Here is a 27,932-nt window from a genome sequence, read left to right as displayed (position 1 = left end):
CAAGTTCCCTTTCTTTTTACTTATTGAGTGTCTGAGGTCAAACTACAAAGATGTGCTGCTTCATTCTCTGGATCACGCGAAGCGCCGGCAAGAGCCAGGAGGGCTAATAAGCCGCGACGTCCATCTGGACCACTGGGAATCCCCGCCCAGCTGCCGCGCCGCACCCACCGGGAACCACGCCCCCTGGCCGGTCCCCGCGGCGCGGCGTCCTAAGACCCGCCCCTCTCGCCGGCTACCCGCGTCTTCCAGGCGCCTCCTCCCCGCCCGCGCGCTCGGCTTCCCGCGGGCGCTCGGCAAACGTGGAGTCGGGCTGTACTCAGAAGGCTGCTTTCCACACTTCCGTCTCTGGACGCAGCCCCTGCCCTACAATACCTCAGCAGGACTCTGACACTACCCGGGCTCGGCAACCGGGCAGTTCGGTCGCCCGACCAATCCTGGAGTTGAATAGTTTGGGAACTAACCAGCTGTGGGCGAGACTTAGGACGAACTGCGGGAGAAAAAAAATAATAGTAACGGTGAAACGATGCTGCGGCTGTCACTTACTGGCGGATACGCGGTGTCACAAGTCACCGGGGACACGCTGCTCCCGAGGCTAAGGGACGCGGAGAGCTCGGGCCTGGCGGCGGGGGTTCGAGGAGGCCGCTGGGGGCGGGGCGGGGCGCGTGCGCCGGCCGCTCGAAGCGCCGCCGGCCGCGGGGGCGCGCAGTCTCCGACGGATCCGCCTCGCGCCTGGGCGAAACAGGCGCTGCGCCGGCTCCTCGGCCGGGCCCGCGCACCCGACGGACGCCGAGCCGCGCACCGCCTCAACTTCACCGTGCAGGTGGCTCTTCCGGGTGGAGAAGCTGGCGGGCGCGCGCCCCGCCTGGTGCCGCGGGACGCGAGAAGGTGGAGCGGGGCGGGGTGGGAGGGGCTAGGAGGGCCGGGGCAGGGCCCGAGAAGTTCCAGGGCGGGGCCGGGCTGAGCCTCCCGCCCCAGGTGGAATGTGGAGAGCAGGGTTGTGCGGTGGCTCGAGTGGCCAGTGTGGTTCGCACTCCTGAACTAAGAATTATGGCAAACGCAAGGTCACAAAGATTTTCTGAAGTGTTTTCTTCTTAAAGTTTTAGGATGAAGATACAGAGTTCCCATATAACCGTCCCCCTCACGTGCAGTATTCCCCACACACCCACAACCTCAGCTGCTGTCAACATATTCTCACCAGAGTGGTGCCATTTGTTACAATCGGTGAGCATACATTGAAACATCATCATCACCCAAAGTACATAGTTTACAGTCTTGTTTGCTCTTGGTGGTGTACATTCTATGGGTTTTAACAGATGTAGTATAATAACATGTATCCACTATTGTTGTATATACAGAATAGTTCACTGCTCTGAAAGTCTGTGCTCTCTTCATCCCTCCCTCCCACTTAATCTCTAGCAACAACTAATCTTTTTACTGTCTCCATAGTTTTTCCTTTTCCAGGATGTCATATATAATTGACTCTTAAATAACACAGGTTTGAACTGTATGGGTCCACTTATACAGGGGTTTTTTACAGTACTGTAAATATATTTTCTCTTCCTTATGATTTTCTCTTTTTTTCCCTAAAGATTTATTTAGGTAATCTCTATACCCCACATGGGGCTTGAACTCATGACCCTGAGGTCAAGCATGGCACGCTCTTCTGACTGAGCCAGCCGGGCGTCCCTCCTTATGATTTTTTTAAGTAACATTTTTTTTCTCTAACTCACTTTACTGTAATAATACAGTATATATTATGTATATAAATATGTATTAATCAATTGTTTACATTATCTGTAAGGCTTCTTGTCAACAGGCCATTAGTAGTTAATCTTTTGAGGAGTCAAACGTTATGTGTGGATTTTTAATGTGTGAGGGGGTCATCCCCAACCCCTGTGTTGTTCAGGGGTCACCTGTAGTTGAAATCATACAGTATGTAGCTTTTTTAGGTTGTCTTCTCTCACTTAGTAATATATATTTAAATTTCCTCCATGTCTTTTCATGGCTTGATAGCTCATTTCTTTTTGATGCTAAATAATAATCCATTATCTGGATATGCCACGCTTTATTTGTCCAGTTACCTACTGAAGGATTCTTGGTTGCTTCCAAGTTTTTCCAATTATGGGTAAAGCCAGTATATTTATCCATGTACAGGTTTTTGTGTGGGTGTAAGTTTTCAGCTCCTTTGGGTAAATACCGAGGAGCATGATTACTTCTTGAATGAATCATATGGTAAGGGTATGTTTAGTTTTGTAAGAAACCACTAAAATGTCTTCCAAAGAAGTACAATTTTGCATTCCTGACAGCAGTGAGAGTTTCTGTTGCCCCACGTCCTCTCCAGCATTTGATGATGTCAGTATTTTGGATTTTGGCTACTCTAATAGGTGTGTAGTGGTATCTCATTATTATGTTAATTTGCAGTTCCCTGATAACCTATGATGGTGGACATTTTTTCATATGCTTACTTTTCATCTGTATATCTTCTTTGGTGAGGTGTCTGTTTAGGTCTTTTGTTTTATCTTTAAATCAGGTTGTTTTCTTATTTTCTAGTTTTAAGAGTCCTTTATCAGATGTGTCTTGGAAATACTTCCGGCCTGTGGCTTATCTTCTCTTTCTTATAACATTGTCTCTCACTGAGCAGATTTTTAGTTTTAATTATATCCAACTTATCAATTGTTTCTTTCATGGATTGTGTTTTTGATGTTGTATTTGAAAAGTCATCACCATTCCCAAAGTCATCTGGATTTTCTCCTATGTTTTAGGACTTTTGTAGTTTTGTGTTTTACACTTACTTCTGTGCTCTACTCTGAGTTAATTTTTGTGAAGGGTGTTAAGATCTCTGTCTAGATTGTGGGTGCACACATGGGTATGCACATATGTGGATGTTCAGTTGTTCCAGTACTATTTGTGAAAAGACTATTTTTGCTCCATTTGTCAAAGATCTGTATTGACTTTTGCTCCCTTATCAAAGGTCAGTTGACTATCTATATTTATGTGGTCTATTTGTGGGCTCTCTATTCTGTTCTATTAATCTACTAGTCTGTTCTTTCACTAATACCACACTGTCTTGATTATTGTACCTTTATAGTGAGTCCTGAAGTCAGATAGTGTGAGTCCTCCAAATTTGTTCTCTTTCAATATTGAGTTGGCTATTCTGGGTCTTTTGCTTCTCTGTATAAACTTTATTTTTTTTAAGATTTTTATTTTTTTATTTGGCAGAGACAGACAGCCAGCAAGAGAGAACACAAGCAGGGGGAGTGGGAGAGGAAGAAGCAGGCTTCCAGTGGAGAAGCCTGATGTGGGGCTCGATCCCGGAACGCCGGGATCACGCCCTGAGCTGAAGGCAGACGCTTAACGACTGCGCTACCCAGGCACCCCTCTGTATAAACTTTAGAATCCTTTTATCAACATCCATAAAATAACTTGCTGGGATTTTGATTGGGATGAGGTGAAACTATAGGTCAAGTTGGGAAGAACTAATGTTTTGACAATATTGAGTCTTCCTGTCTGGGAATATGGAATATCTATCGCTCCACTAATTTAGTTCTTTGATATATTTCATCAGAGCCTTGTAGTTTTCCTCATATAGATTCTGTACATATCTTTTTAGATTTATACCTAAGTATTCCCTTTTGTGTGTGGAGGGGTGCTAATGTAAATGGTAATAAGTTTTTCATTTCAAATTCCACTTGTTCATTGCTTGTATATAAGAAAGCAATTGACTACTACGTATTTGTATCCTGCAGTCTTGCCGTAATCACTTATTAGTTCTAGAATTTTTATATGTAGATTCTTTCTGATTTTTCTAGATAGATGATCATATCATCTGCACATAGTTTTATTTCTTCCTTCCCAATCTCTGTGATTTTTATTTTCTTTTTATTGCATTAACTGGGACTTCTAGTGTGATGTTGAAAAGCAGTGATGAAAGGGGATGCCTTTGACTTGTTTCTGATCTTAGTGGGAAAGCAATTTTCTCACTCATAAGTATGATGTTAGCTGCCAGGATTTTTGGTAGGTGTTCTTTATCAAGTTGAGGAAGTTCTCTTCTATTTCTAGTTTGTTGGGAGTTTTTATCAGGAATGAGTGTTAGATTTTTGTCAAATGCTTTTTCTGCTTCTCTTTATATTATCCCATGATTTTCCTTCATTCTGTTGTTAGGATTCATCACAGTAACTGATTTTCAAATGTTGGAACAGCCGTGCCTACCTTGGATAAATCCCACTTGGGTGTGGAGCCTAATTCTTTTTATACATTACAGATTCAATTTGCTAATATTTTGTTGAGGATTTTTGCATCTATGTTCATGAGAGATATTGGTCTCTATTTTTTTTTTTTTTTTGTAATGTCTCTGTCAGATTTTGGCACTAGGGTACTGCTGGCCTGAAAGACTGAGTTAGGAAATAGTCCTTCTGCTTCTGTGTTCTAGAAGAGATTGTAGAGAATTGGTATAGTTTCTTTCTTAAATGTTTGGTAGAATTCACGGGTAAGCTAAAGTAAAGCATGGTTCTTTCTGTTTTGGAAGGTTATTAATTATTGATTCAATTTCTTTGATATAGACCAATTCAGATCGTCTATTTCTTCATCTGTGAATTTTGACAGTTTGTATCTTTCAAGGAATTGGTCCATTTTATCTAGGTTATCATATGTATGGGCATAAAGTTGTTCATGATATTTCATTATTATCCTTTTAATGTCTAGGGGATCAGTAATGATACCCTCTGTTTCATTTTTTATATTAGTAATTTGTGTCTTCTCTCTTTTTTTCTTTAGTTAGTCTGGCTAGAGGCTTATTGATTTTATTAATCCTTTTAAAGAAAGGACATTAGGTGTTGACTTTCTTTACTGACTTCCTATTTTTAGTTTCAATGATATGTGCTCTAATTGCTATTATTTATGTTCTTTTGTTTGCTTTGGATTCAATTTCCTCTTTCCCTGTTTACCTAAGTTTGAAGCTTAGATGATTGGTATTAGATCTTTCTTCTTTTCTAATATATGCATTCAATGCTATAAATTTTGCTGTAAGCACTTTTTCTGCTGCATCTGACAAATTTTGATAAGCTGTGTTTTCATTTAGTTCAAAGTACTTTTTTCTAGTTCAAAGTATTTTTAAAAATTCTCTTAAGATTTCTTCTTTGACCCATGTGTTGTTTAGAAGTGTGTTGCTTGATGTCCAAGTATTTTGTGATTTTCCAGTCTTTGTTCTGTTATGAATTTCTAGTTTATTTCCATTGTGCTCTAAGAGCAGACATTGTATTATATCCATTCTTTTAAATATGTTAAAGTTTGTTTTATGGCTCAGAATGTTGTCTGTCTTAGTGAATGTTTCATGTAAGTTTGAGAAGAATGTAATCTGCTGCTGTTGGATGAAGTAGTCTATAGATGTTCATCATATCCAGTTGATTGTTGGTGTTGTTGAGTTCAACTCTGGCCTTAAATGATTTTTTGCCTGCTGGATCTGTCCATTTCCCTAGAGGGGTGTTGAAGTCTGCAATAGGATACGTCTATTCCTCTTTGCAGTTCTATCAATTTTTGCTTCACATATACTGAGGCCCATAAACATTAAGGATTGTTATGTCTTCTTGGAGGGTTGACCCCTTTATCATTATCTAATGCCTCTCTCTATCCCTGATATCTTCCCTTGCTTTGAAGTCCACTCTGAGATTAATATAGCTACTCCTGCTTTGTTTTGCTTACTGTTAGCATGATATATCTTTCTCCATCTCTTTACTTTTAATCTTACATGTCTTTATTTAAAGTAGATTTATTGTAGATAATATATAGCTGAATCTTGTTTTTTTTAATCTGCTCTGACAATCTCTGCCTTTTAGTCACATATTTATTTATTTATTTTAAAATTTTTTATTATGTTATGTTAGTCACACTACAGTACATCATTGGTTTTTGATGTAGTGTTCCATGATTCATTGTTTGTGTATAACACCCAGTGCTCCATGCAATATGTGTCATCCCTAATACCCATCACCGGGCTAACACATCCCCCCCACCCCCCTCCCCTCTGAAACCCTCAGTTTGTTTCCCAGAATCCATACTCTCTTGTGGTTCATTCTTCGCTTCAGTCTCCTACCGATCTCCCTGCTATTCCTTATGTTCCACAAATGAATGAAACCATATGATAATTATCTTTCTCTGCTTGACTTATTTCACTTAACATAATCTCCTCCAGTCCCATCCATGTTACTGCAAATGTTGGGTAATCGTTCTTTCTGATGGCTGACTAATATTCCATTGTATATATGGACCACATCTTCTTTATCCATTCATCTGTTGAAGGGCATCTTGGCTCCTTCCACAGTTTAGCTATTGTGGACAATACTGCTATGAACATTGGGGTGCATATGGCCCTTCTCTTCACTAGGTCTGTATCTTTGGGGTAAATACCCAGTAGCGCAATTCCTGGGTCGTAGGGTAGCTCTATTTTTAATTTTTTGAGGGACCTCCACGCTGTTTTCCAAAGTGGCTGTACCAACTTGCATCCCCACCAACAGTGTAAGAGGATTCACCTTTCTCCACATCCTCTCCAACATTTGTTGTTCCTTGCCTTCTCAATTTTTGCCATTCTAACTGGCGTAAGGTGGTATCTCAATGTGGTTTTTATTTGAATTTCTCTAATGGCTAATGCTTTTGAACATTTTTTAATGATGTGTCTGTTAGCCATTTGTATGTCTTCATTGGAAAAGTGTCTGTTCATATCTTCTGCCCATTTTTTGATTTGATTATTTGTTTCACATGTATTGAGTTTGAGAAGTTCTTTGTAGATCTTGGATACTAGTCTTTTATCTGTAGTGTCATTTGCAAATATCTTCTCCCATTCTGTGGGTTGCCTCTTAGCTTTTTTGACTGTTTCCATGGCTGTGCAGAAGCTTTTTATCTTGATGAAGTCCCAAAAGTTCATTTTTTCTTTTGTTTCCCTTGCCTTTGGAGACATGTCATGAAAGAAGTTGCTGTGGCCGATGTCAAAGAGGTTGCAGCCTATGTTCTCCTCTATGATTTTGATGGATTCTTGTCTCACATCGAGGTCTTTCATCCATTTGGAGTTTATCTTTGTGTATGGTGTGAGAGAGTGGACAAGTTTCATTCTTTTGTATATAGCTGTCCAATTTTCCCAGCACCATTTATTGAATAGACTGTCTTTTTTCCACTGGATGTTTTTTCCTGCTTTGTCAAAGATGAGTTGCCCAAAGAGCCGAAGGTCCATTTCTGGGTTCTTTATTCTGTTCTATGGGTCTATGTGTCTGTTCTTGTGCCAGTACCATGCTGTCTTTGTGATCACAGCTTTGTAGTATAGCTTGAAATCTGGCAACATGATGCCCCCAGCTTTGTTTTTCCTTTTCAGCAATTCCTTGGCAATTCGGGGCCTTTTCTGGTTCCGCACAAATTTAAGGATTGTTTGTTCCAGCAGTTTGAAAAATGTCATTGGTATTTTGATTGAGATGGCATTGGAAGTGTAGATTGCTATGGGTAGCATAGACATTTTAATGATATTTATTCTTCCAATCCATGAGCATGGCATATTTTCCCATCTTTTTCTGTCTTCTTCACTGTCTTTCATCAGTGTTCTGTAGTTTCTAGAGTATAGATCCTTTACCTCTCTGGTTAGGTTTATTCCAAGATGCCTTATGGTTTTTGGTGCTATTGTAAATGGAATTGATTTCCTAATTTCTCTTTCTTCAGTCTCATTGTTCATGTATAGAAATGCAACTGATTTCTGAGCATTGATTTTGTATCCCGCCACATTACTGAATTGCTCTATAAGTTCTAGTAGTTTGGGGGTGGAGTCTTTTGGGTTTTCCATATAGAGTATCATGTCATCTGTGAAGAGAGACAGTTTACCTTCTTCTTTGCCAATTTGGATACCTTTTATCCCTTTTTGTTGTCTGATTGCTGTTGCAAGGACTTCTAGTACTATGTTGAATAATAGTGGCGAGAGTGGGCATCCTTGTCGTGTTCCTGATCTTAAGAGAAAGGCTTTCAGCTTTTCCCCATTGAGAATGATATTTGCTGTAGGCTTTTCATAGATGGTTTTTATGAAATTAAGGAATTTACCCTCTATCCCTACAGTCTGAAGGGTTTTAATCAGGAAAAGATGCTATATTTTGTCAAATGCTTTTTCTGCATCAATTGAGAGGATCATATGGTTCTTGACTCTTTTCTTATTGATATGATCTATCACACTGATCGATTTGCAAATGTCAAACCACCCTTGCATCCCAGGGATGAATCCCACTTGGTCTTGATGGATAATCCTTTTAATGTACTGTTGGATCCTATTAGCTAGGATCTTGTTGAGAATTTTGGCATCCATATTCATCAGTGATATTGGTCTTTAATTCTCCTTTTTGATGGAGTCTTTGCCTGGTTTGGGGATCAAGGTAATACTGCCTCATAGAAGGAGTTTGTTAGTTTTCTTTCTGTTTCTATTTTTTTTGAAACAGCTTCAGGAGAATAGGTATTATTTCTTCTTTGAATGTTTGGTAGAATTCCCCAGGGAATCCATCAGGCCCTGGACTCTTGTTTTTGGGGAGGTTTCTGATCACTGCTTCAATCTCTTCATAATTAATTGGGTCTGTTTAAATAATCAGTTTCTTCCTGTTTCAGTCTTGGTAGTTTATAGGTTTTCAGGAAGGCATCCATTTCTTCCAGGTTGTTTAATTTATTGGCATAAAGCTGTTGATAAAAGTTTCTAACAGTTCTTCAATTTTCATTAAGTTGGTTGTGATCTCTCCCCTTTCATTCATAATTTTATCAATTTGGGTCCTTTCTCTATTCTTTTGAATAAGTCTGGCCAGTGGCTTATCGATCTTATTAATTCTTTCGAAGAACCAGCTTCTAGTTTTGTTGATCTGCTCTACTGTGCTCCTGGTTTCTAATTCATTGATCTCTGCTCTAATCTTAATCAATTGTCTTCTCGTGCGTGGGTTTGGCCTGTTCTTTTGTTTCATCTCCAGCTGTTTAAGGTGTGAGTATAGTGTCTGTATTTTAGATTTTTCTGTTCTTTTGAGTGAGGCTTGAATCACTATGTGTTTCCTCCTTAGGACCGCCTTTGCAGTATCTCATAGGTTTTGGATCGATGTGTTTTCATTCTCATTGGTTTCCATATATTGCATAAGTTCTTCTTTAATTTCCTGGTTTACCCAAACATTCTTAAGCAGGATGGTCCTTAGCTTCCCGGAGTTTCTTCCAAATTTTTTCTTGTGATTGAGTTCAGTTTCCATTGTCTGAGAATATGCAGGGAATAATCTCAATCTTTTGGTGTCGGTTGAGACCTGTTTTGTGACCCAGTATATGGTCTATTCTACAGAAAGTTCCATGGGTGGTCCAAAAGAATGAGTATTCTCTTGTTTTAGGGTGGAATGTTTTGTATATCTAGGAGGTCCATCTGGGCCAGGGTGTCATTCAAAGCTCTTATTTCTTTGTTGATTTTCTGCTTAGATGATCTGTCTATTGCTGAGAGCGGAGTGTTGAGGTCCCCTACTATTAAACATATTATTATCTATATGTCTCATTATTCTGGTTAAGAGTTGGCTTGTGTATCTGGCTGCTCCCCTGATGGGGGCATAGATATTTATAATTGTTAGATCCCCTTGTTGTATATACCCTTTAAGAATAATACGGTGTCCTTCTGTATCTCTAACAACAGTCTTTAGTTTAAAATCTAATCTGTCTGACATGAGAATTGCTACCCCAGCTTTCTTTTGAGGTCATTGGCATGAAAAATTGTTCTCCATCCCTTCACTTTCAGTCTGGATGTATCTTTAGGTTCAAAATGATTCACTTGTAGACAGCATACGGATGGGTCATGTCTTTTTATCCAGTCTGCAACCCTGTGACATTTATGGGAGCCTTTGGCCATTCACATTGAGAGTGATTATTGAGAGATATGATTTTAATATCCTCATGTTGTCTGTGAAGTCCTTGTTTCTCTAGATTGTCTCTGTACATTTCTGTTCTGTATCTGGTCTTACTTCCACAGAACCCCCCTTAATATTTCTTGCAGGGCTGGCTTGGTGGTCACATATTTGTTCAGTTTCTGCTGGTTTTGGAAGCTCTTTGTCTCTCCATCCATTCTGAATGACAGCCTTGCTGGATACAGTATCTTTGGCTGCTTGTTCCTCCTATTTAATACTCTGAATATGTCTTGCTAGCCCTTTCTGGCTTGCCAGGTCTCTGTAGACAGGTCTGACATTATTCTGATGTTTCTCCCTCTGTATGTAAGAGATCTCTTCCCCCTCACTGCTTTCAAGATTGTTTCCTTGGATCTAAGATTTGCCAATTGTACTATTCTATGTCGTGGTGTTGGTCTGATCTTATTGATCTTGGGAGGGGCCTCTCTGCCTCTTGGACATGAATGCTTGTTTCCTTCCCCAAATTAGGGAAATTCTCAGCTACGATTTGCTTAAATACATCTTCTAGACCTCTCTTTTTCTCAGCCCCCTCGGGGATCCTGATAATTCTGATATTGGAATGTTTCATTGTGTCAGTAATCTCCCTTAGCTTAGTTTCTTGAAATTGGGTTCTTTTTCCCCATGCCACCTCTTTTTCCTTCTCTTCTATCATCTCATCCTCTAATTCACTAATTCATTTTTCTGCCTGTTTTACCCTGGCCGTCAGAGCATCCAGTTTAGACTGCATTTCATTCATAGCATTTTTAATTTCCACCAGATTAGTTCTTATTTCAGCCCTTAGAGAGTCTATATTTTCATTAATATTTTCCTCAAGCCTATACATCATCTTGATAATTGTTACTCTGAAATCCATTTCTGATATCTTGGTCATATCCATATCCATTAGTTCTGTGGCAGAGGCCACAGTCTCTGTTTCTTTCCTTTGTTGGGGGTTCCTCCTCTTTGTCATTCTGATGAGGTGTGGTTGTAGGAATGTACAGAGTCCAAATTATTGGCCAGGACCCAAGCACAGTTCACCTGTTTTATAGGGACCTTAGGGATGTGGGCTTCTTGTTCTTTCAGCCTGCCTTCTGGGGGAGGGGCCTGCCACTCTGATACTCAGGCAACCCTGTTTGGGCAGAGTTGCCCTGCCCTCTGTTGGCGGGGGAGGGGGGGGGAATGATGGGCTTGTGAGAACCAGTTTTTTGGGGCTTTTGTTCTCTGGCAGCTTTCCCTGACAGCTTTCTGTGTCTCTTCTGAGAGTCAGAGCGGCAGTGACCATAACTAAACCTCTGTCTCAGAACAGAGAGATCTCAGTGTGCTCTTCACTGAGTTCTCCAGACCACACTGACTCTGTTTCTGTCTGTGCTGCTGAAAACATGCAGCGTCCTGGTTGTATGTGCCCCACAGCTGCTCTCCCAGTCCTTGCTGTCACTGAGTTCCCTAACTCTATTATCATTTTCCCCCTCTCTTTTTCAGTTTGATTTTTTCTGTTACTTAGTCCTCCAGGTCACTGATCTGTTCTGCTTCCTCTAGTCTATTCCATAGAGTCTGTTTTTAGTTTCAGTTATTGAGTTCTTCATCTCTGATTGGTTCTTTTTTATGTGTTCTATATCTTTGTTGAGGGTCTCACTGAGCTCCTCCACTCTTTTCTCAAGTCCAGTGCTATCTTTATGAGCATTAAATTCTCTACCAGACACATTACTTATTTCTGTTTCACTTAGCTTTCTTACTGTGATTTTGTTCTGTTCTTTCATTTGACATATCCCTCTGCCTCTTCATTTTGTCTAACTCTCCATGTCTGTTTCTCTGTGTTAGGAAGTCAGCTACGTCTCTTGCTTTTGAGGGTAATGACCTTATGAAGAAAAGGTCCTGTAGTGCCTTGCAGTGCAGTGTCCCCTGTTCACCAGAACCTGGTGCTCCAGGGGTGTCTCCTGTGTCTGTTGCTTGTGTCCTAATATTGTGGCTTTGCCAGATTTCCTTCAGTTCAGTCATCTGCAGTGGCTCTCTTTGCCTGTTGTGGGCAGAGTTTGATCCCTGTGTTGGTGGTGGGTCAGTGTGAGTCAGACCAAGTGTTTTCCAGAGATGTAGTAGCAGTGTACTACAGGGTGATTTCCCTGTGTTGTTCCCTCAAAAGCTTCCATTGGTGGGTGGGGCCAATAGTCAGTCTAGATGTCTGTCCCCAACTCACTGCTGAGGGTACAGTCAGGCTGGTGTGTGTGGTTATCTTTCCCTCTCCCCAGGCAGGAGTCACTTTGGAGTAGTGCTGGCCCCTTTTAGGACTCTTGCACACTCCCAGGCTTGTGGCTCCACTTTGGATGTGCTCCAATGAAGGGTTTATTGGAGGGGGCAGGTATGTAGGAGAATGTGGGGTGGGGGCACAGTGCTAGCAAGCTCCATGCTGGTCTTCTGTGGAAGGGGACCTGTAGCCACTTGGGAAAACTGTGGAGGCCAGCGAGGTTGGGGGAGGGGGATCTGCAGAAGCCATGGAGTAGTGTATGCTGTTAACCAGTTAAGTGGAGGGTGTTGTGCTGCATGGGGTCCTGCAGCTTTCCATGTTTCTAGGTTGGGGAGGTGGGAGAGGGAAATGGCACTGCCTGCTTTTGTGTTCTTGAAGAGGTGTCTCAATGATCCCTACCCTTCCAGCTGAGGTTTTGAGATTAGTAAACAAATCTCCTTCCATATACCCCAGGTATTTTTTAAACTGCTACTTCTATGTTGTATCTCAGCTGTGCTTTGACCTTAAGGGTGGGGAATCTGCCCTTCTGGCTCTCCTAGAGCTGAGCCTGCTGATTTTTAAATTTCAGGTGTTAGGCCCCACTGATTGTTAGGCCTTTCTGGTTTTCAGAACCAAATGTTATGGGATTCGTTTCCCCAAGCCTGGAATGCTGGGTGTGGATCTGCTCCTCTCCCCTCTCTGCACCCACTGTTCCCTCTCTCCCACAGAGAGTCCCATGGGTCCTTTTAGTTCCTGACTGCATCTCTGCCCTTCCTACCTCCTTGGCTGTGGCCTCTTATTTACATTTAACTGTGGAGAGTCTGTTCTGCCAGTCTTTGGGTCATTTTCTGTGTTATTTATACTGATGTGGGTGGTGTTGTATCCATGGGACAAGGTGAGCTTAGGATCCTACTACTCTGCCATCTAACATGAAAGTCTCCCTGATTTAAAAAAAAAAAATGAATTGTCCCATTTTTTAAATTATCAGTAGAAAAACATGGCTCAACATGAACACAAACATATTTTGAACAGTAACTAACACGTAAAGGTTATTAGGAAATTTATTAGCTGAAAAATAAAATCAGTGACTTTTGCACAATAGGTAATTGGTTTTAGCATTGCCACACCGCAAATTGAATTTTCGTCTTCTAGAAAGACATTTTGTAGTTAAATTACACACCCAGAAGTCATGCAGCTCTAAGCAGATGCTTCAGGGATGCATGACTGAGGCTATTCTTTCACTGCTGTGGACGACGTCAACAGCTGCTTTGAGTGTTTCAGCCAGAATTATTTCAGCTGCACTTTACAACGTGGAGATCTGAAATTCCAGCAAGAAGTGATTTCAAGAGCTAAAATAGATTGAATTAAAAGCAGCTTACTGAAGAAAATTTTCATTTTGCTTGAAATGAAATGGTCAGAGGAGGCAGCCATAACACAGGTTATCTCAGATTTCATGATTTGATGTCAATTCTGCTATTTCCAAAGCATATGGTTCTATCATCGGTTAGAAATATAAACTAGCAGCATTCCAAGTCTTGTCATTAGTATCTTGGCCAATTATAACCTCTTCCTGCTAGCCAAGAGCCTAGCTGAGAGAAATGGTATTTGAGGAACATTGTCTGAGGGACTTTTCACTCTTATATTCTCAATTCTTTTTTTTTTTTTAAGTTTTTTTTTTTTTTTTTTTTTTTTTTATGTGACAGCCAGCCAGCGAGAGAGGGAACACAGCAGGGGAGCGGGAGAGGAAGAAGCAGCTCCTAGCGGAGGAGCCCGATGTGGGACTCGATCCCGGAACGCCGGGATCACGCCCTGAGCTGAAGGCAGATGCCTAATGACTGCGCTACCCAGGTGCCCCTTATATTCTCAATTCTATCCAAGGATCAAGTTATACACTAGAAAGCTACTATTTAGTCTGGAACGTTTTGTGGAATTTCTTTCATTGAGTTATTCTTAAGTCCTATAATTTTCCTTTTTATCAAAGTTTACATAAAGAAAACAGCTTTGTGAAATTCACCTGTTTTATTGTAATAATAGAGAATACCATTTGCTGCTTTATCCAGTTGTCTCTTATAATGAAGTTCTGTGAAAATTCCTTCTACAATTCAGTTGTGAAAACTCTTTCTCCTCCCTAAAAGCCTTCCTCCTTTCTGATAATAAGAATCAAATAACCATATATCTTTTCAGTCTAGTTTAAAGATGCATCAGGCAAGCACTGAATTTTAAGGCATTATGTTGGCCTTCAATTACATGTCTCTATTCTTCTTTCAGTTAGTCCTGATTTTCTACAATTTAATTAGTAACTTTTCCTCTCTCTCTCTATAGATAGAGCACAAGCGGAGGGTGGGGAGAGGGAGAGAGAGAGAATCTTAAGCAGGATCCCCAACAGGGGGCTCGATCTCAGGACCCTGAGATCATGACCTGAGCCAAAATCTAGAGTCAGACACTTAAAACCAACTGAGCCATTCAGGTGCCCTTAATTAGTAACTTTAATAAAGAATATTTTTATTGTATGTCTCCTTTTTTTAAAGATTTTATTGGGGGGGAGATAGAGAAAGAGAGAGAAAGTGTGAGCACACGAGCACGAGCCAGGGGGTTGGGAGGGAGGGCCAGAGGAAGAAGCAAACTCCCTGTTGAGCATGGAGCCCAATGTGGGGCTCAATCCCTGGACCTTGGGATCATGACCTGAGCCAAAGGCAGGCCCTTAACTGACTGAGCCACCCAGGTGCCCCTTTATGTCTTCTTTGTAGTCACTTTTAATTTTTTTTAAATGAAGCAGTGTATGTATATGTATTTAATGTGTATATATAAATGAAATATAAAATAACAATGAATTTAGAATGTAAAGACTTTCTGTGTATGTATTACCACAAATGTGTGAACATGTAGACACACACAGAGTCAGTTTCTTTTAAATATACAGACCTATTTCATTTAATTCATTTTATAACCAACTAAGAGTTTGGCATTGTACCAGAAAGGAAAGACCCAAAATAAATTACATGGTCATTGACTTTAAGACCATCAGGGGAGACAGAAAACATACCTTTGCTCTTATACCACCTTTTAATGGGGCTAACCTGGACTATTCTGTTTAATACTGCACCGTGCCCATCTTTTCTCACCCCTTGCACTGATACCCTACCATCCGTTTCTCTTTTCTATATCACTTATCACTTTCTAACCATCAGTGGATTTATTATGTTTATTGTTCATTGTCCATTTCCCTTGATTCTAATCTAAGTTCCAGGAGGACAGAGATATTTGTACATTTTGTTCAATGACCTCTTTATTCCAACTGCCTTAAGGAATGTCTGGCACATAGTAGCCACGTAATAAATATTTGAATAATTGTAATACAAGTGCTATGGGTACACATAGAAAAGAATGCCTAGTTCATTGTAAGGGCATGAAAAAAAACTTCCATTGAGGGAGTGACAACAGAGTTCTGTAGGTGGCGACTGAAAGGTATTTCAGGCACAAGCCCAGAAAACTCATGGATAAGAAGGTCAGTGCATGGTAATACTGAAGGTAGAACCCATGGATTGGTCTGCACATGACCTTCTACCATCTGAGGTAATCTTCAGTCCTTCCTCTCCACCTCTCCGGCTGTATAGTCCAAGCAGCTTCAGTTCAAACACGGAGACTGAAACATATGCTGAGGCACCAAAGGGCAGAACATTCATGTAGAAAATGGTATGTAGGGAAAAGGAATGAATCTTTAAATATTTTTATACAGAAAACAATGCAGAGTCACTGGGATAGTACTGTATTACTATTTAGGGTTTTTTTGTTTGTTTTTAATTAATTGATTGAGCGGCACCTGGGTGGTTCAGTCAGTTAAGTGTCTGATTCTTGGTTTTGGCTCAGGTTGTGATCTCATGGGTCGTGAGACCGTGCCCCACATGTGGGCTCTGTGCTCAGCAGGAAGTGTCCACTTGGGGATTCTCTCCCTCTGCCCTCCCCCCACTCATATGTACATTCTCTCTTTCTCTCTCTCTCAAATAAAATAAATCTGTAAAAAAATTGATTGAAAATGAAGTGTGATTTTCATATAACACTAGTTTCAGGCATACAACATCAAGGATTTGATATTTGTATATATTGTGAAATGATCACCACAGTAAGTCTAACATCTGTCATCTTACATAGTTACAAAAATTTATTTTCTTGGAACTTTTATTTACTTTTTTCCCCAATTTTTAAATTCTAGTTAATTAACACATGGTAAAATTGGTTTCAGGTGTAGAACTTAGTGATTCATCACTTACGTAATACACCCAGTGCTTAACACAAGTGACCGTCCTTAATACCTATCACCCAAGTAGCCCATAGCCTTCCCACCTCCCCTACAGCAGCCTTTAGTTTGTTCTCTATAATTAAGAGTCTCTTATGGTTTGCTTCCTTCTTTTTTTTTTCCTCTTCCCTATGTTCATCTGTTTTCTTATATTCCACATATGAGTGAAATCATATGGTATTTGTCTTTGACTGACTTATTTCAATTAGCGTAATAAACTCTAGCTCCATCCACGTCATTGCAAATGGCAAGACTTCATTCTTTTTGATGGCTGAGTAATATTGGGATATCTCTATCTCTATATCTCTATATATCTCTATATATCTCTATATCTCTATATAGAGATATATAGAGATATATAGAGATATATATAACCTTTATCCATTCATCAGTCAGTGGATATTTGTGTTCTTTCTATATTTCGGCTATTGTTGATAGTGCTGCTATAAACATCAGGGTGCATGTCCCCTCCAAATCAGTATTTTTGTGTCCTTTGGTTAAATGCCTAGTAGTGCAGTTGCTAGGCCATAGGGTAGTTCTATTTTTAACTTTTTGAGGAACCTCCATACTGTGTTCCAGAGTGGCTGCACCAGTTTGCATTCCCACCAACAGTGTATGAGGGTTCCGTTATCTCCGCATTCTTGCCAACATCTGTTGTTTTCTGTGCTGTTAATTTTAGCCATTCTGACTGGTGCGAGGTGGTATCTCATTGTGGTTTTGAATTGTATTTCCCTGATGGGGGGTGATGTTGAGCACCATCCATTTCATGTATCTGTTACCCATCTCTGTGTCTTCTTTGGAAAAATACCTGTTCGTATATTCTGCCTATTTCTTAACTGGATAATTTATTTTTGGGTTGTTGAGTTTGCTAAGTTCTTTACAGATTTTGGATATTAACCCTTTATCAGATATGTCATTTGCAAATATCTTCTCCCATTCCGTAGGTTGTGTTTTAGTTTTGTTGATTGTTTCCTTTGCTGTGCAGAACCTTTTTATCTTGATAAAGTCCCAATAGTTTTTTTACTTTTGTTTCCCTTGTATCTGGTGATGTGTCTAATAAGAAGTTGCTTCAGCTAAGGTCAGAGAGGTTGGTGCCTGTGTTCTTCTCTAGGTTTTTGATAGTTTCCTCTCTCACGTTTAGGTTTTCATCTATTCTGAATTTATTTTTGTGTTTGGCATAAGAAGTGTTATAGTCTGAGTCTTTTGTATGTTGCTGTCTTGTTTTCCCAACATTTGTTGAAGAGACTGTCTTTTATTCATTGGATAGTCTTTCTTTCTTTGTCGAAGATTAGTTGACCATATAGTTGAGAGTCCATTTCTGGGTTTTCTATTCTGTTCCATTGATCTATGTGTCTGTTTTGGTGCCAGTACCATACTGTCTTGATAACTACAGATTTGTAATAGAGCTTGAAGTCTGGAATTGTGATGCCTCTTGCTTTGCTTTTCTTTTTCAATATTGCTTTGGCTATTTGGGGTCTTTTGTGGTCCCATACAAATTTTAGGATTGTTTGTTCTAACTCTGTGAAAAATACTGGTGGCATTTCTTTCTTTTTTTTTTTTTAGATTTTATTTATTTATTTTAGAGAGAGCAGGGGGAGGGGCAGAAGGAGAGAATCTCAAGCAGACTCCACAGTGAGCATGGAGCCTGACATTGGGCTCAATCTCACAACTCTGAGATCATGATCTGAGCCGAAATCAAAAGTCAGATGCTTAACTGACTGAGCCACCCCAGCGCCCCAAATGCTGGTGGTATTTTGATAGGGATTGCATTAAATGTATAGATTGCTTTGGGTAGTATGGACATTTAAACAATATTTGTTCTTCCAATCCATGAGCATGGAATGCTTTTTCATTTCTTTGTGTCCTCTTCAATTCCTTTCATAAGTGTTCTACAGTTTTCAGAGGACAGATTCTTTACCTCTTTGGCTAGGTTTATTCCTAGGTATCTTAGGGGTTTTGGTGCAATTGAAAATGGGATTAATTCCTTGATTTTTCTTCAGTACTGGTGTATAGAAATGCAACAGATTCAGTACATTGATTTTATATCCTGCGACTTTGCTGAATTTGTGTATCAGTTCTAGTAATTTTTTGGTGGAGTTTTTTGGGTTTTCTACAGAGTATCATGTCATCTGCAAATAGTGCAAGTTTGACTTCTTCCTTGCCTATTTGAATGCCTTTTAGTTGGTTTTGCTGTCTGGTTGCTGAAGCTAGGACTTCCAGTACTATGTTAAAAAGCAATGGTGAGAGTGGAAATCCCTGTCATATTCCTGACCATAGAGGAAAAACTCTCAGTATTTCCCCATTGAGGATGATATTAGCTGTGGGTCTTTTAAATATGGCCTTTATGATGTTGAGGTATGTTCCCTCTATCTCTACTTTGTTCAGGGTTTTTATCAAGAATCGATGCTATATTTTGTCAGATGGTTTTCCTGAATCTATTGAGAGGATCTGGTTCTTATCCCTTCTTTTATTATGGTGTATCATGTTGATTGATTTGCAAATGTTGAACCATTCCTGCTGTCCAGGAATAAATTCCACTTGATCATGGTGAATAATTCTCAAACTGTTCCAAAAAATAGAAATGGAAGTAAAATTTCCAAGCTCCTTCTATAAGGGCAACACTGCCTTGATTCCAAAACCAGGCAAAGACCCCACTAAAAAGGAGAATTACAGGCCAATTTTTCCCTGATGAACATGGATGCAAAAATTCTTAACAAGATATGAACAAATAAAATATTATGATAACTTTTAGGATCTCTCAGCAACATTAAAATATGCAATACAGTATTAGTAACTAGAGTCACCATGCTGTACATTACATCCCCAGGACTTATTTATTTTATAACTGGAAGTTCTCACCTTTTGAGCTCCTTCACCCATTTCTCTCCCTCCACACCCCCTTCTCCACCCTTCTGCCTCTTGCAATCACCAGTCTGTTCTCTGTATCTGTGAGCTGGGTTTTGGTTTTTGTTTTTGCTATTTCGGATTCCATATATAAGTGAGATCATGTGGTTTTTGTCTTTTCCTAGCCAACTTATTTCACTTAATGCCCTGGAGGTCCATCCATGCTGTGACAAATGACAAGATTTCATTCTTTCTTATGGTTGAATAATATTCTGTTGTGTATTGTGTGTGTGTGTACACATGTATGTACACACAATGTTTTCTTTATCCATTCACCCATGGATGGAGAGTTAGGTTGTTTCCATGTCTGGGCTATTGTAGATAACGCTGCAATGAACAGGAGGGGTTCTTATATCTTTTTGACTTCATGTTTTTATTTCTTTTGGATAAACACCCGCGTGGAATTGTTGTATTATATGATAGCTCTATCCATTTTTTTTGAGGCATCTCCATACCGTTTCCATAGTGGCTGCACCAGTTTACGTTCCTACCAACAGTGCATGAGGGTTCCCTTTTCTCCACATCTATGCCAGCACTTTGTATTTCTTGTCTTGTTGATAATAGCCATTCTGACTTGTGTGAGGGGATATCTTCTTGTCCTTTGTTTTGCCTATCCCTGATGATTGGTGCTGTTGAGCAGCTTTTCCTGTGTCTTGGCCATTTGAATGTCTTTGGAAAAATGTCTCTTCAGATTCTCTGCCCATTTTTAAATCAGATTGTCCACTTTTTTTTTCTACTATTGAGTTGTACGAATTCTTTATATATTTTGACTGTTAGCCCATTATCAGCTATATGATTTGCATTTATTTTCTCCCATTCAGCAGGTTGCCTTTTTGTTTTGTTGATGGGTCTCCTTTGCTGTGCAGAAGCTTTTTAGTTTGATTTAATCCACTTTTTTTGCTTTTATTTCTTCTTTTTTAAAAAATGTGATAAAAAATATATATATAACATAAAATTTATCTTTTTAATGAGTGTACAATTCATTGGTATTAAGTATATTCACGATGTTATGCAACCATCACCTCTATTGATCTCTGGAATTTTTTATCATCTCAAAGTCTGTACCCATTAAACAATAACTCTCTTTTAGCTCCTTCCCTTTATTCCTGGCAACCTCTGATCTTCTTTCTGTCATTATGAATCTGTCTGTTCTAGGTTATTCACATAAGTGGAATCATACAATATTTGTTCTTTCGTCTGGCTTATTTCACCTAGCATATTTTCAGGATTCATCTGTGTTGTAGCATATATCAGATTTCACTCCTATTTAAGGCTGAATAATATTCCATTATATGTATATAGCACATTCCGTTATTGTAAGATAGTAGAAAATATATATATTGGTCTCTGCCCCCAATTCCTGGGCACAAAGCTCCTAAAACCCTTGTAATTTCCTAAGTTATAAGAACACTAGGAGCAATCTTGTTGTTGTTGTTGTTTAGATTTTATTCATTTATTTGAGAGAGAGAGAGAGAGTACAAGCAAGGGGAGTGGCAGGGAGAGGGAGAAACATGCTCCCACTGAGCAGAGAGCCCAATGTGGGGCTCGATCCCAGGACCCTGGGATCATGACCTGAGCCAAAGGCAGACGCTTAACCGACTAAGCCACCCAGGTGTCCCAAAGGGCAATCTTGTTTTAATACTTGGTTTTTGACAACATCCCTGATATAGGGCTCTTAAAACTCTTCTAATTCCTCAGTGATAAGAGATTAGGAGCATCTTTTGTTCTAGTGAGGTGCCTCTAGGTAGGCTCCTGGATAGGGGACTTTACCAGAAAGACTAAGCCATGATTAGAGTCTTAGAATTTTCTGCCTTACCTCTCTCCTCTAGAGAGGCAAAAGGGGCTGGAAATGACATTAATAATTGATCATCACTATGTGAGGAAGCCTCCACAAAATCCCAAAAGTAGGGGGTTCAGAAAGCTTCCAGGTTTGCGAACACATCCATACTGGGAGGATGATGCACCCCAACTCCATGGGGACAAAAGCTCCTTCATTCAGGAACATCTGAGACCTTACCCTACACTTCGCTTCATCTGGCTGTTTACCCGTTATCATATCTTTCGATAATCTGGAAGATGTGTTTCCCTGAGTTCAGTGAGCCACTTTGGCAAATTAACTGAACCCAGGGTCATTAGAACCTGCAATCTATAGCTGATTGGTCAGAAGCACAGGTGATAACCTGCAGCTGCAGCTGGCTTCTGAAATGTGTGTATGTGTGTGGGGCAGTGGGTAGGAACAGTCTGTGGGATGAAACCCTGAAGCTGTGGGATCCAGTGCTGTCTCTGGGTAGGTAGTATCAGGATTGAGTTAGATTGTAGGACACTCAGCTGGTGTCAGAAACTTGCTAGTTGTCGGGGGGAGAAAACAGCTACACATTTGTTGGCCAGAAGTGTCAGAAATAAATGTTTTGCCTGTGAAGTACAGGAGATACACAGGAGATAGATTGCATTAGGTATTTCCCTACAACAGAAGGTAAAGACTGAGTTTTTTATTTTAGTTATCCATTCATCTGTTCATGGATATTTTGATATTTTCCACCTTGTGGCTATTGTGAATAATGGTGACCATTGGTGTGACCAATTGGTCTGCAGGGATCTGTTCGTGTTGCTGCTTTCAATTTTGCCTACATGTGGAATAGCTGAATCATATGATAATTATCTTTAGTTTTTTGAGGAACAGCCAAACTATTTTCCATAGTGGCTATATCGATTTACATTCATACCAGCAGTGCAAAAGTGTTCCAGTTTCTCAACATCCTTGCCAAACTTATCCCTCCCACCTTTTTTCTTTTCTTTTTTCTTTTTTTTAAATTCCAGTGTAGTTAACATACAGTATTATATTAATTTTAGGTGTACAGTATAGTGTTTCAAGAATTCTGTACATTACTCAGTGCCCATCAAGATAAGTGTACTCTTAATCCCCTTCATCTCTTCCCCCTCCCACCTCCTCTCTGGTAACCATCAGTTTGTTCTCTATAGTAAAGGGTCTGGTTTTTTTGTCTCTTTTTTTCTCTTTGTTTTGTTTCTTAAATTCCACATATGAGTGAAACAATATGGTGTTTGTATTTCTCTGATGTATTTCACTTAGCATTATGCTCTTTTGCTCCATCCATGTTGTTGCAAATGGCAAGCTTTCATTACTTTTCATGGCTGAATACTATTCCATTGTGTGTGTGTGTGTGTGTGTGTGTGTGTGTGTGTGTGTGTGTGTACCACATCTTCTTTACCCATTCATCTGTGGGTGGATATTTGGGCTGCTGCCATAGTTTATCTATTACAAATTATGCTGCAATAAACAGTGGTGCATGTATCCCTTTGAATTAGTGTTTTTGTATTTTTTGTGTAAATATGCAGTAGCGTGATTACTGGATTATAGTAATCATAGGGTAGTTCTATTTTTAACTTTTTGAAAAACCTCCAGATTGGTTTCCACTGCACAAGTTTGCATTCCAACCAACAGTGTAAGAGAGTCCTTTTTTCTCCACATCCTCCCCAAAGCTTGTTTTTTGTGTTTTTGATTTTAGCAATTCTGACAGGTGTGAGGTGATATCTCATTGTGGTTTTTATTTGTTTCCCCCAGACAATGAGTGGTGTTGAGCATCTTTTCATGTGTCTGTTGGCCATCCGTGTATCTTCTTTGGAGAAATGTTTGTTCGTGTCTCCTGCTGTTTTTAAAATTGGATTATTTGGGTGTTTTTGTGTGTTCAGCTGTATAAGTTACACACACACACACACACACACACACACACTTTGGGGGGACTCAGAGTGAGAGAGAAAATCTCCAGCAGGCTCCACACCCAGTGTAGAACCCAACATGGGGCTCAGTCTTACAACTGTGAGATCGTGACCTGAGCCGAAATCAAGAGTCCGATCCAACCAACTGAGCCACCCAGTTCTTTATATATTTTGGTTACTAACCCTTTATCAGATACATAATTTTCATATATCTTCTCCCATTTAGGAGGTTGTATTTTAGTTTTATTAGTTGTTTCCTTTGCTGTGCAGAAGCTTTTTATTTTGATGTAACCCAGTAGTTTATTTTTGTTTTTGTTTCCTTTGCCTCAGGAGACATAGCTAGAAAAATGTTACAACTGATGTCAGAGAAATTACTGCTTGTACTCTTTTCTAGTGTTTTTATGACTTCGAGTCTCATATTTAGGTCCTTAATCCATTTTGAATTCATTTTCACATATGATGTAATAAAATGGTCCAGTTTCATTGTTTTGCATGTGCACCATTTGTTGAAGAGACTGTCTTTTTCCCATTGCATATTCTTTTCTGCTTTGTCAAAGATTAATCATTTAAGTGTGGATTTATTTTTGGGCTCTCTATTCTGTGCCATTGATCTATGTGTCTGTTTTTGTGCCAGTACCATATTGTTTTGATTACTACAGCTTTGTGGTTTAACTTGAAATCCAGAATTGTGATACCTCCAGCTTTGTTGTTTTTGTTTTTGTTTTCAAGATTGCTTAGTGTATTTGTGGTCTTTTGCGATCCCATACAATTGTGGGATTGTTCTAGTTCTGTTAAGAATGCTGTTGGTATTTTAATAGGAATTACATTGAATCTGTAGATTGGGTAGTATGGATATTTTAATAATTGTTTAATAATTGTTTAATAATTGTTCCTTCAATCCATGAATATGGGCTATCTTTCCATTTGTTTGTGGCCCTCCCACCTTTTTAAAATAAAAGCCATCCTAATGGGTATGAAGTGGTATCTCATTGTGGTTTTGACTTGACTTTTCTAATGACTGATGATGTTGAGCATCTTTTCATGTATTTATTGGCCATTTGTATATATTCTTTGGAGAAATGTTTAAGTCCTTTGCCCATTTTTGAATTGTTTTTTTTTTTTTGGTTGTTGAGTCTTAGTAGTTTATTTATATATTCTTGATATTAATCCCTTATCACAAATATGCTTTGTGATTTTCTCCCCCATTTTGGGGGATTGCCCTTTCACTTTGTTCATAATATCTTTTGATGTACAAAAGCTTTGAATATTGATGAAGTCCAGTTTATCTATTTGTTCTTTTGTTACCTATGCTTTTGGTGTCATAGCCAAGAAATCATTGCCCAATCTAATGCCATGAAGGTTGACCCTGTGTTTTCTTCTAAGAGTTGTATAAATTTAGCTCTTAAGTTTGAGTCTTTGATTCAATTTGTGTTAGCTTTTGTATATGATGTAAGGTAATGGTCCATCTTCATTTTTTTTCCTTGTTGATATCTGCTTTTCCCAGTGACATTTGTTGAAAAAAACTGTCCTTTTCCCACTGAGTGATCTTGGCATCTTTATCAAAAATCATTTGACCATGTTTGTGAGAGTTTATTTCTGGGCTATTTTATTTCAAACGGATTTTGACTAATAAAGGTAAACTTATATTGTTAAAATTAAATATAACTACATTCAGAAAATTAGATATTATATTTCAGGGATTACCAGAGGTGGTTGATATGCAGTAATCTCCCAAACCAAAATTAATATGGTGTAATCCATTTTCATAGTGGCATCATGTCATAGGAATGTTAGAAAGTTTGTGATAACATGAAAGAAGTTATGCAATCATTATGTTCAAAGAATATGTCTGTGGCAAAATATGCTATTCATTTTGTTAGATAAAATAAGTTTTCCACTTCATATGTAAAAATAATACTTAAGAGACTTCTATGGATAATTTTTAGTTGGGTCTAAAGTAAGATACTTCTTTCAATATTTTTTATATGCTTTTATCATTAATACAGTCAGGATCTGAATACTTAACTCAGAAACTTGTTTGTGATATATTTCCAAAAATCTATTTGAATTGTTTGTCTTACAAAATTTTGCATATGGCTTCTATGGACATGAATAAAGTCTTTCCAACCATGTTATATTATTAATTTTTCTTTCTTCATCCCCTAATCCTATATATGTTCTTTGTGATTCTCCCCTTAGGGCCTGTCTCTTCATTCCAGACTTAAAATTAGAATGTTGGGAAAAAGCTAAGAGCTAGAAACATACTGTTTGGTGATGAAAAGCCTTAAGTAAATACGTCAAGATACGGTGTTAGGAACAAAAACAAGAGTTTAAATCATATCTACATACAGATTGGTTATGAAGGAGGTGACTGAATGAGATAAAAACTATCTCAACCTATATGTAAGAATCAGCTTGACATCTTCTAAAGTAAGAGTGATATTGTGATTTATAATAAGAAGTACATATTGACCTTTGTCCCATTTCTGACACAGAGCTCCTACAACCATTGGAATTTCCTAAATGAGCGGAGTGCTCAAGGTGTCTTCTGTTATGTGATTCAGGTGATTTTTGGACCCCACCTAAGGATTTGTGCTCTGCCAGGGAGGCCAACCCTGTGATTAGAGGGATGGAACCTCTGGGTCTCCAGGGAGGGAAGAGGGGTTTGGGGTTGGGGTCAAGCATGGGTGGCCAATGAATTTAATCAGTCACACCTGTGTAATGATGTCTCCACAAAAACGCAAAAGGACAGGGTTCAGACAGGTTTTGGGTTGGGAAACCAGAACACTTCCATGTGCCACTGTGCCAGGTCCCCAACTCCAGAAGGATAGAATCTCCTTTGTTTGGGATCTTGCTCTATGTATCTTTTCATCATGTTCATCTGTAACCTTTAATATCCTTTGTAATAAACCAGCAAGCTAATGTGTAAACAGGTTTTCTGACTTCTGTATCTCTAGCAAATTAATTGAACACAAAGGGGACTGTGGGAATCCCTGATTTATAGCCGGCTGGTCAAAAGCACAGGTAACAACCTAGGCTTGGGATTGGGGTGTAAAGTGGAGAGCAATTTTGTAGAGTGAGCACTTAACCTGTGAGATCTGATGCCATCTCCAGGTAGTGTCAGAATTGAGTTGAATTGTAGGACACACTGCTGGTGTTGGGAAATTGCTAGGATATGTATGACAACCCTGCCTCCATCCCTGACACACATTGGAAGTTGGTGATCAGAACCAATTGGTAAGGTAATTGCTAGTATACATCCACTATGGTTTTACTTCTAAAATCCTAGCATAAAAATAATAATTATGTTAAAGATAAATAGCATTTTTATCATTGTTATCATGTCTCTGCAAACTCTCTCCTCTGATCTCCCTCCTTTTGTTGTACTTACCTAACAAAATCCTAAGCCTGGTGAAATATAACTACCCATTGATATAAACCTACATCCAAGTAGCTGAAGATGGTCAAAGAGCACTATCAGGCTGATGGGTTTCAATATAAATACATAGCCTCTGGTCTCAATCACTGCCTGACAGTCCTTTTCTCTAGAAAATTTGCTCTTCTACTTTCCAAGACAACTATTTACTCACCTATAGTAATTTATATCTTTCCCAAACTATCGCATATTATCTTTGTAGGAAGGTGGGGTAGAGGTATCATTTTATTACACAGACCTGGAGGCTGAGTCACAGGAGGTTAAGATATTTGTTGGTGGCAGAGCGAGGCCTCAGAGGAAGCGAGCTTGAGCTTCCTATCACTGGGGTATCCAAGTTCAGTCAGGGATGTTCTATGGGAGTTTAGAAGAGATGGCTTTTTTTTTTTTTAAAGATTTTATTTATTATCCATTTGAGAGCACACAAGTCGGGGGGACAGGCAGAGGGAAAGGGACAGGCAGGTTCCCTGCAGATTGGGGACCTGGATGTGGGGCTTGAACGCAGGACCCTGGGATCATGACCTGAGCTGAAGGCAGATGCTTACCCTACTGAGCCACCCAGGTACCCCCAGAAGAGATGGCTTTTAAGGATTCTTCTAACTCCAAGATTCTAGGATTCCATATTGCTTTTTCTGTCAAAATAAATGTTTTGCTGAAACTATTTTTCTCCAGTTACAGTGTTAACCATTTATATATGACTACTTTGGCTGTGTGTGTGTGTGTGTGAGAGAGAGAGAGAGAGAGAGGAGAGAGAGAGATTAAGAGAGAGGGAGAGAAAGGTAGACAGGCTTTGATCTCATCCTAAGGTCCTGTCACCCCAGGGGCCCCAGAAAGGGAGGGCAAATCCAAACTCCCTGTAGGACCTCTTTGGCAGAACATCACGGTGGCATAGATAAAGGCTCCAGGTATAGGATCAGCAAGAAGATTCTCACTGAAGGTATCGCATGCAGTTCAGCTGAGGTTCCCAAAAGCTGCAGTCCTCTCTATTTTATTTTTATTGTTTTCCATGGAAAGTATTTATTTCTTTTTTATTGATGTATAATTGACATACAATGTTACATTAGTTCAGGAGTACAACATAGAGATTCAATAAAGTCTGTATGTTATGCTCTGCTCACCACAAGTGTAGCTGCCATCTGTCATACAACACTATTACAGTATCATTGACCACATTCCCTATGCTGTACCTTTCGTCTCCATGACTTATTCATTCTACAACCAGAAAACAATCTCTCCTCCCCTTCACCATTTTGCCCAACCCCCCACCCATATCTCCCTTCTGGCAGCCATCAGTTCTCTGTACTTATGGGTCTGTTTCTGCCTTATGTTTGCTTATTCATTTTGGTAGATTCCACATATAAATGAAATCACATGATATTTGTCTGACTTATTTCACATAGCCTAATACCTTCTAGGTCCACCTATGTTGTCACAAATGGCAAG

The 27,932-nt window shown here is 39.5% G+C and overlaps 2 protein-coding genes across 4 annotated transcripts in view; one reads left to right on the top strand and one right to left on the bottom strand.

Annotated features, from left to right (window-relative positions):
- The window catches only part of MCM9 (minichromosome maintenance 9 homologous recombination repair factor), a 99,413-nt gene extending 98,575 nt beyond the window's left edge, over positions 1-838 (bottom strand). For 2 of the 3 annotated variants that reach the window (XM_057311117.1, XM_057311118.1), the window contains exon 1: positions 544-626. The gene's annotated coding sequence lies outside the window, so the exon portion shown is untranslated. Of the gene's footprint in view, positions 1-543 lie in introns of all 3 variants that reach the window. The other variant, XM_026504700.4, reaches the window with a different exon arrangement.
- On the top strand, positions 524-14,707 carry LOC130543513 (uncharacterized). The gene is made up of 3 exons (XM_057310868.1): positions 524-885; positions 1,098-1,221; positions 13,827-14,707. Exons 1-3 carry the CDS (start codon positions 524-526, stop codon positions 13,953-13,955), a joined length of 615 nt encoding a protein of 204 aa, XP_057166851.1. The 3' UTR covers positions 13,956-14,707.
- Positions 14,708-27,932: the final 13,225 nt, after the last annotated feature.

The sequence above is a fragment of the Ursus arctos genome, unplaced genomic scaffold (genome assembly GCF_023065955.2).
Source record: "Ursus arctos isolate Adak ecotype North America unplaced genomic scaffold, UrsArc2.0 scaffold_13, whole genome shotgun sequence".
NCBI lineage: Eukaryota > Metazoa > Chordata > Mammalia > Carnivora > Ursidae > Ursus > Ursus arctos.
The sequence above is the reverse complement of the archived record's forward strand: the minus strand, read 5'-3'. Positions and strand labels throughout refer to the sequence as shown.

Coding starts and splice junctions, on each gene's coding strand:
- LOC130543513 (XM_057310868.1), top strand. CDS start 524: ATGCTGCGGCTGTCACTTACTGGCGGATACGCGGTGTCACAAGTCACC. Junction 886..1,097: donor GTGCCGCGGGACGCGAGAAG/GTGGAGCGGGGC, acceptor TTCTTCTTAAAG/TTTTAGGATGAAGATACAGA. Junction 1,222..13,826: donor GGTGCCATTTGTTACAATCG/GTGAGCATACAT, acceptor TTTATGTGACAG/CCAGCCAGCGAGAGAGGGAA.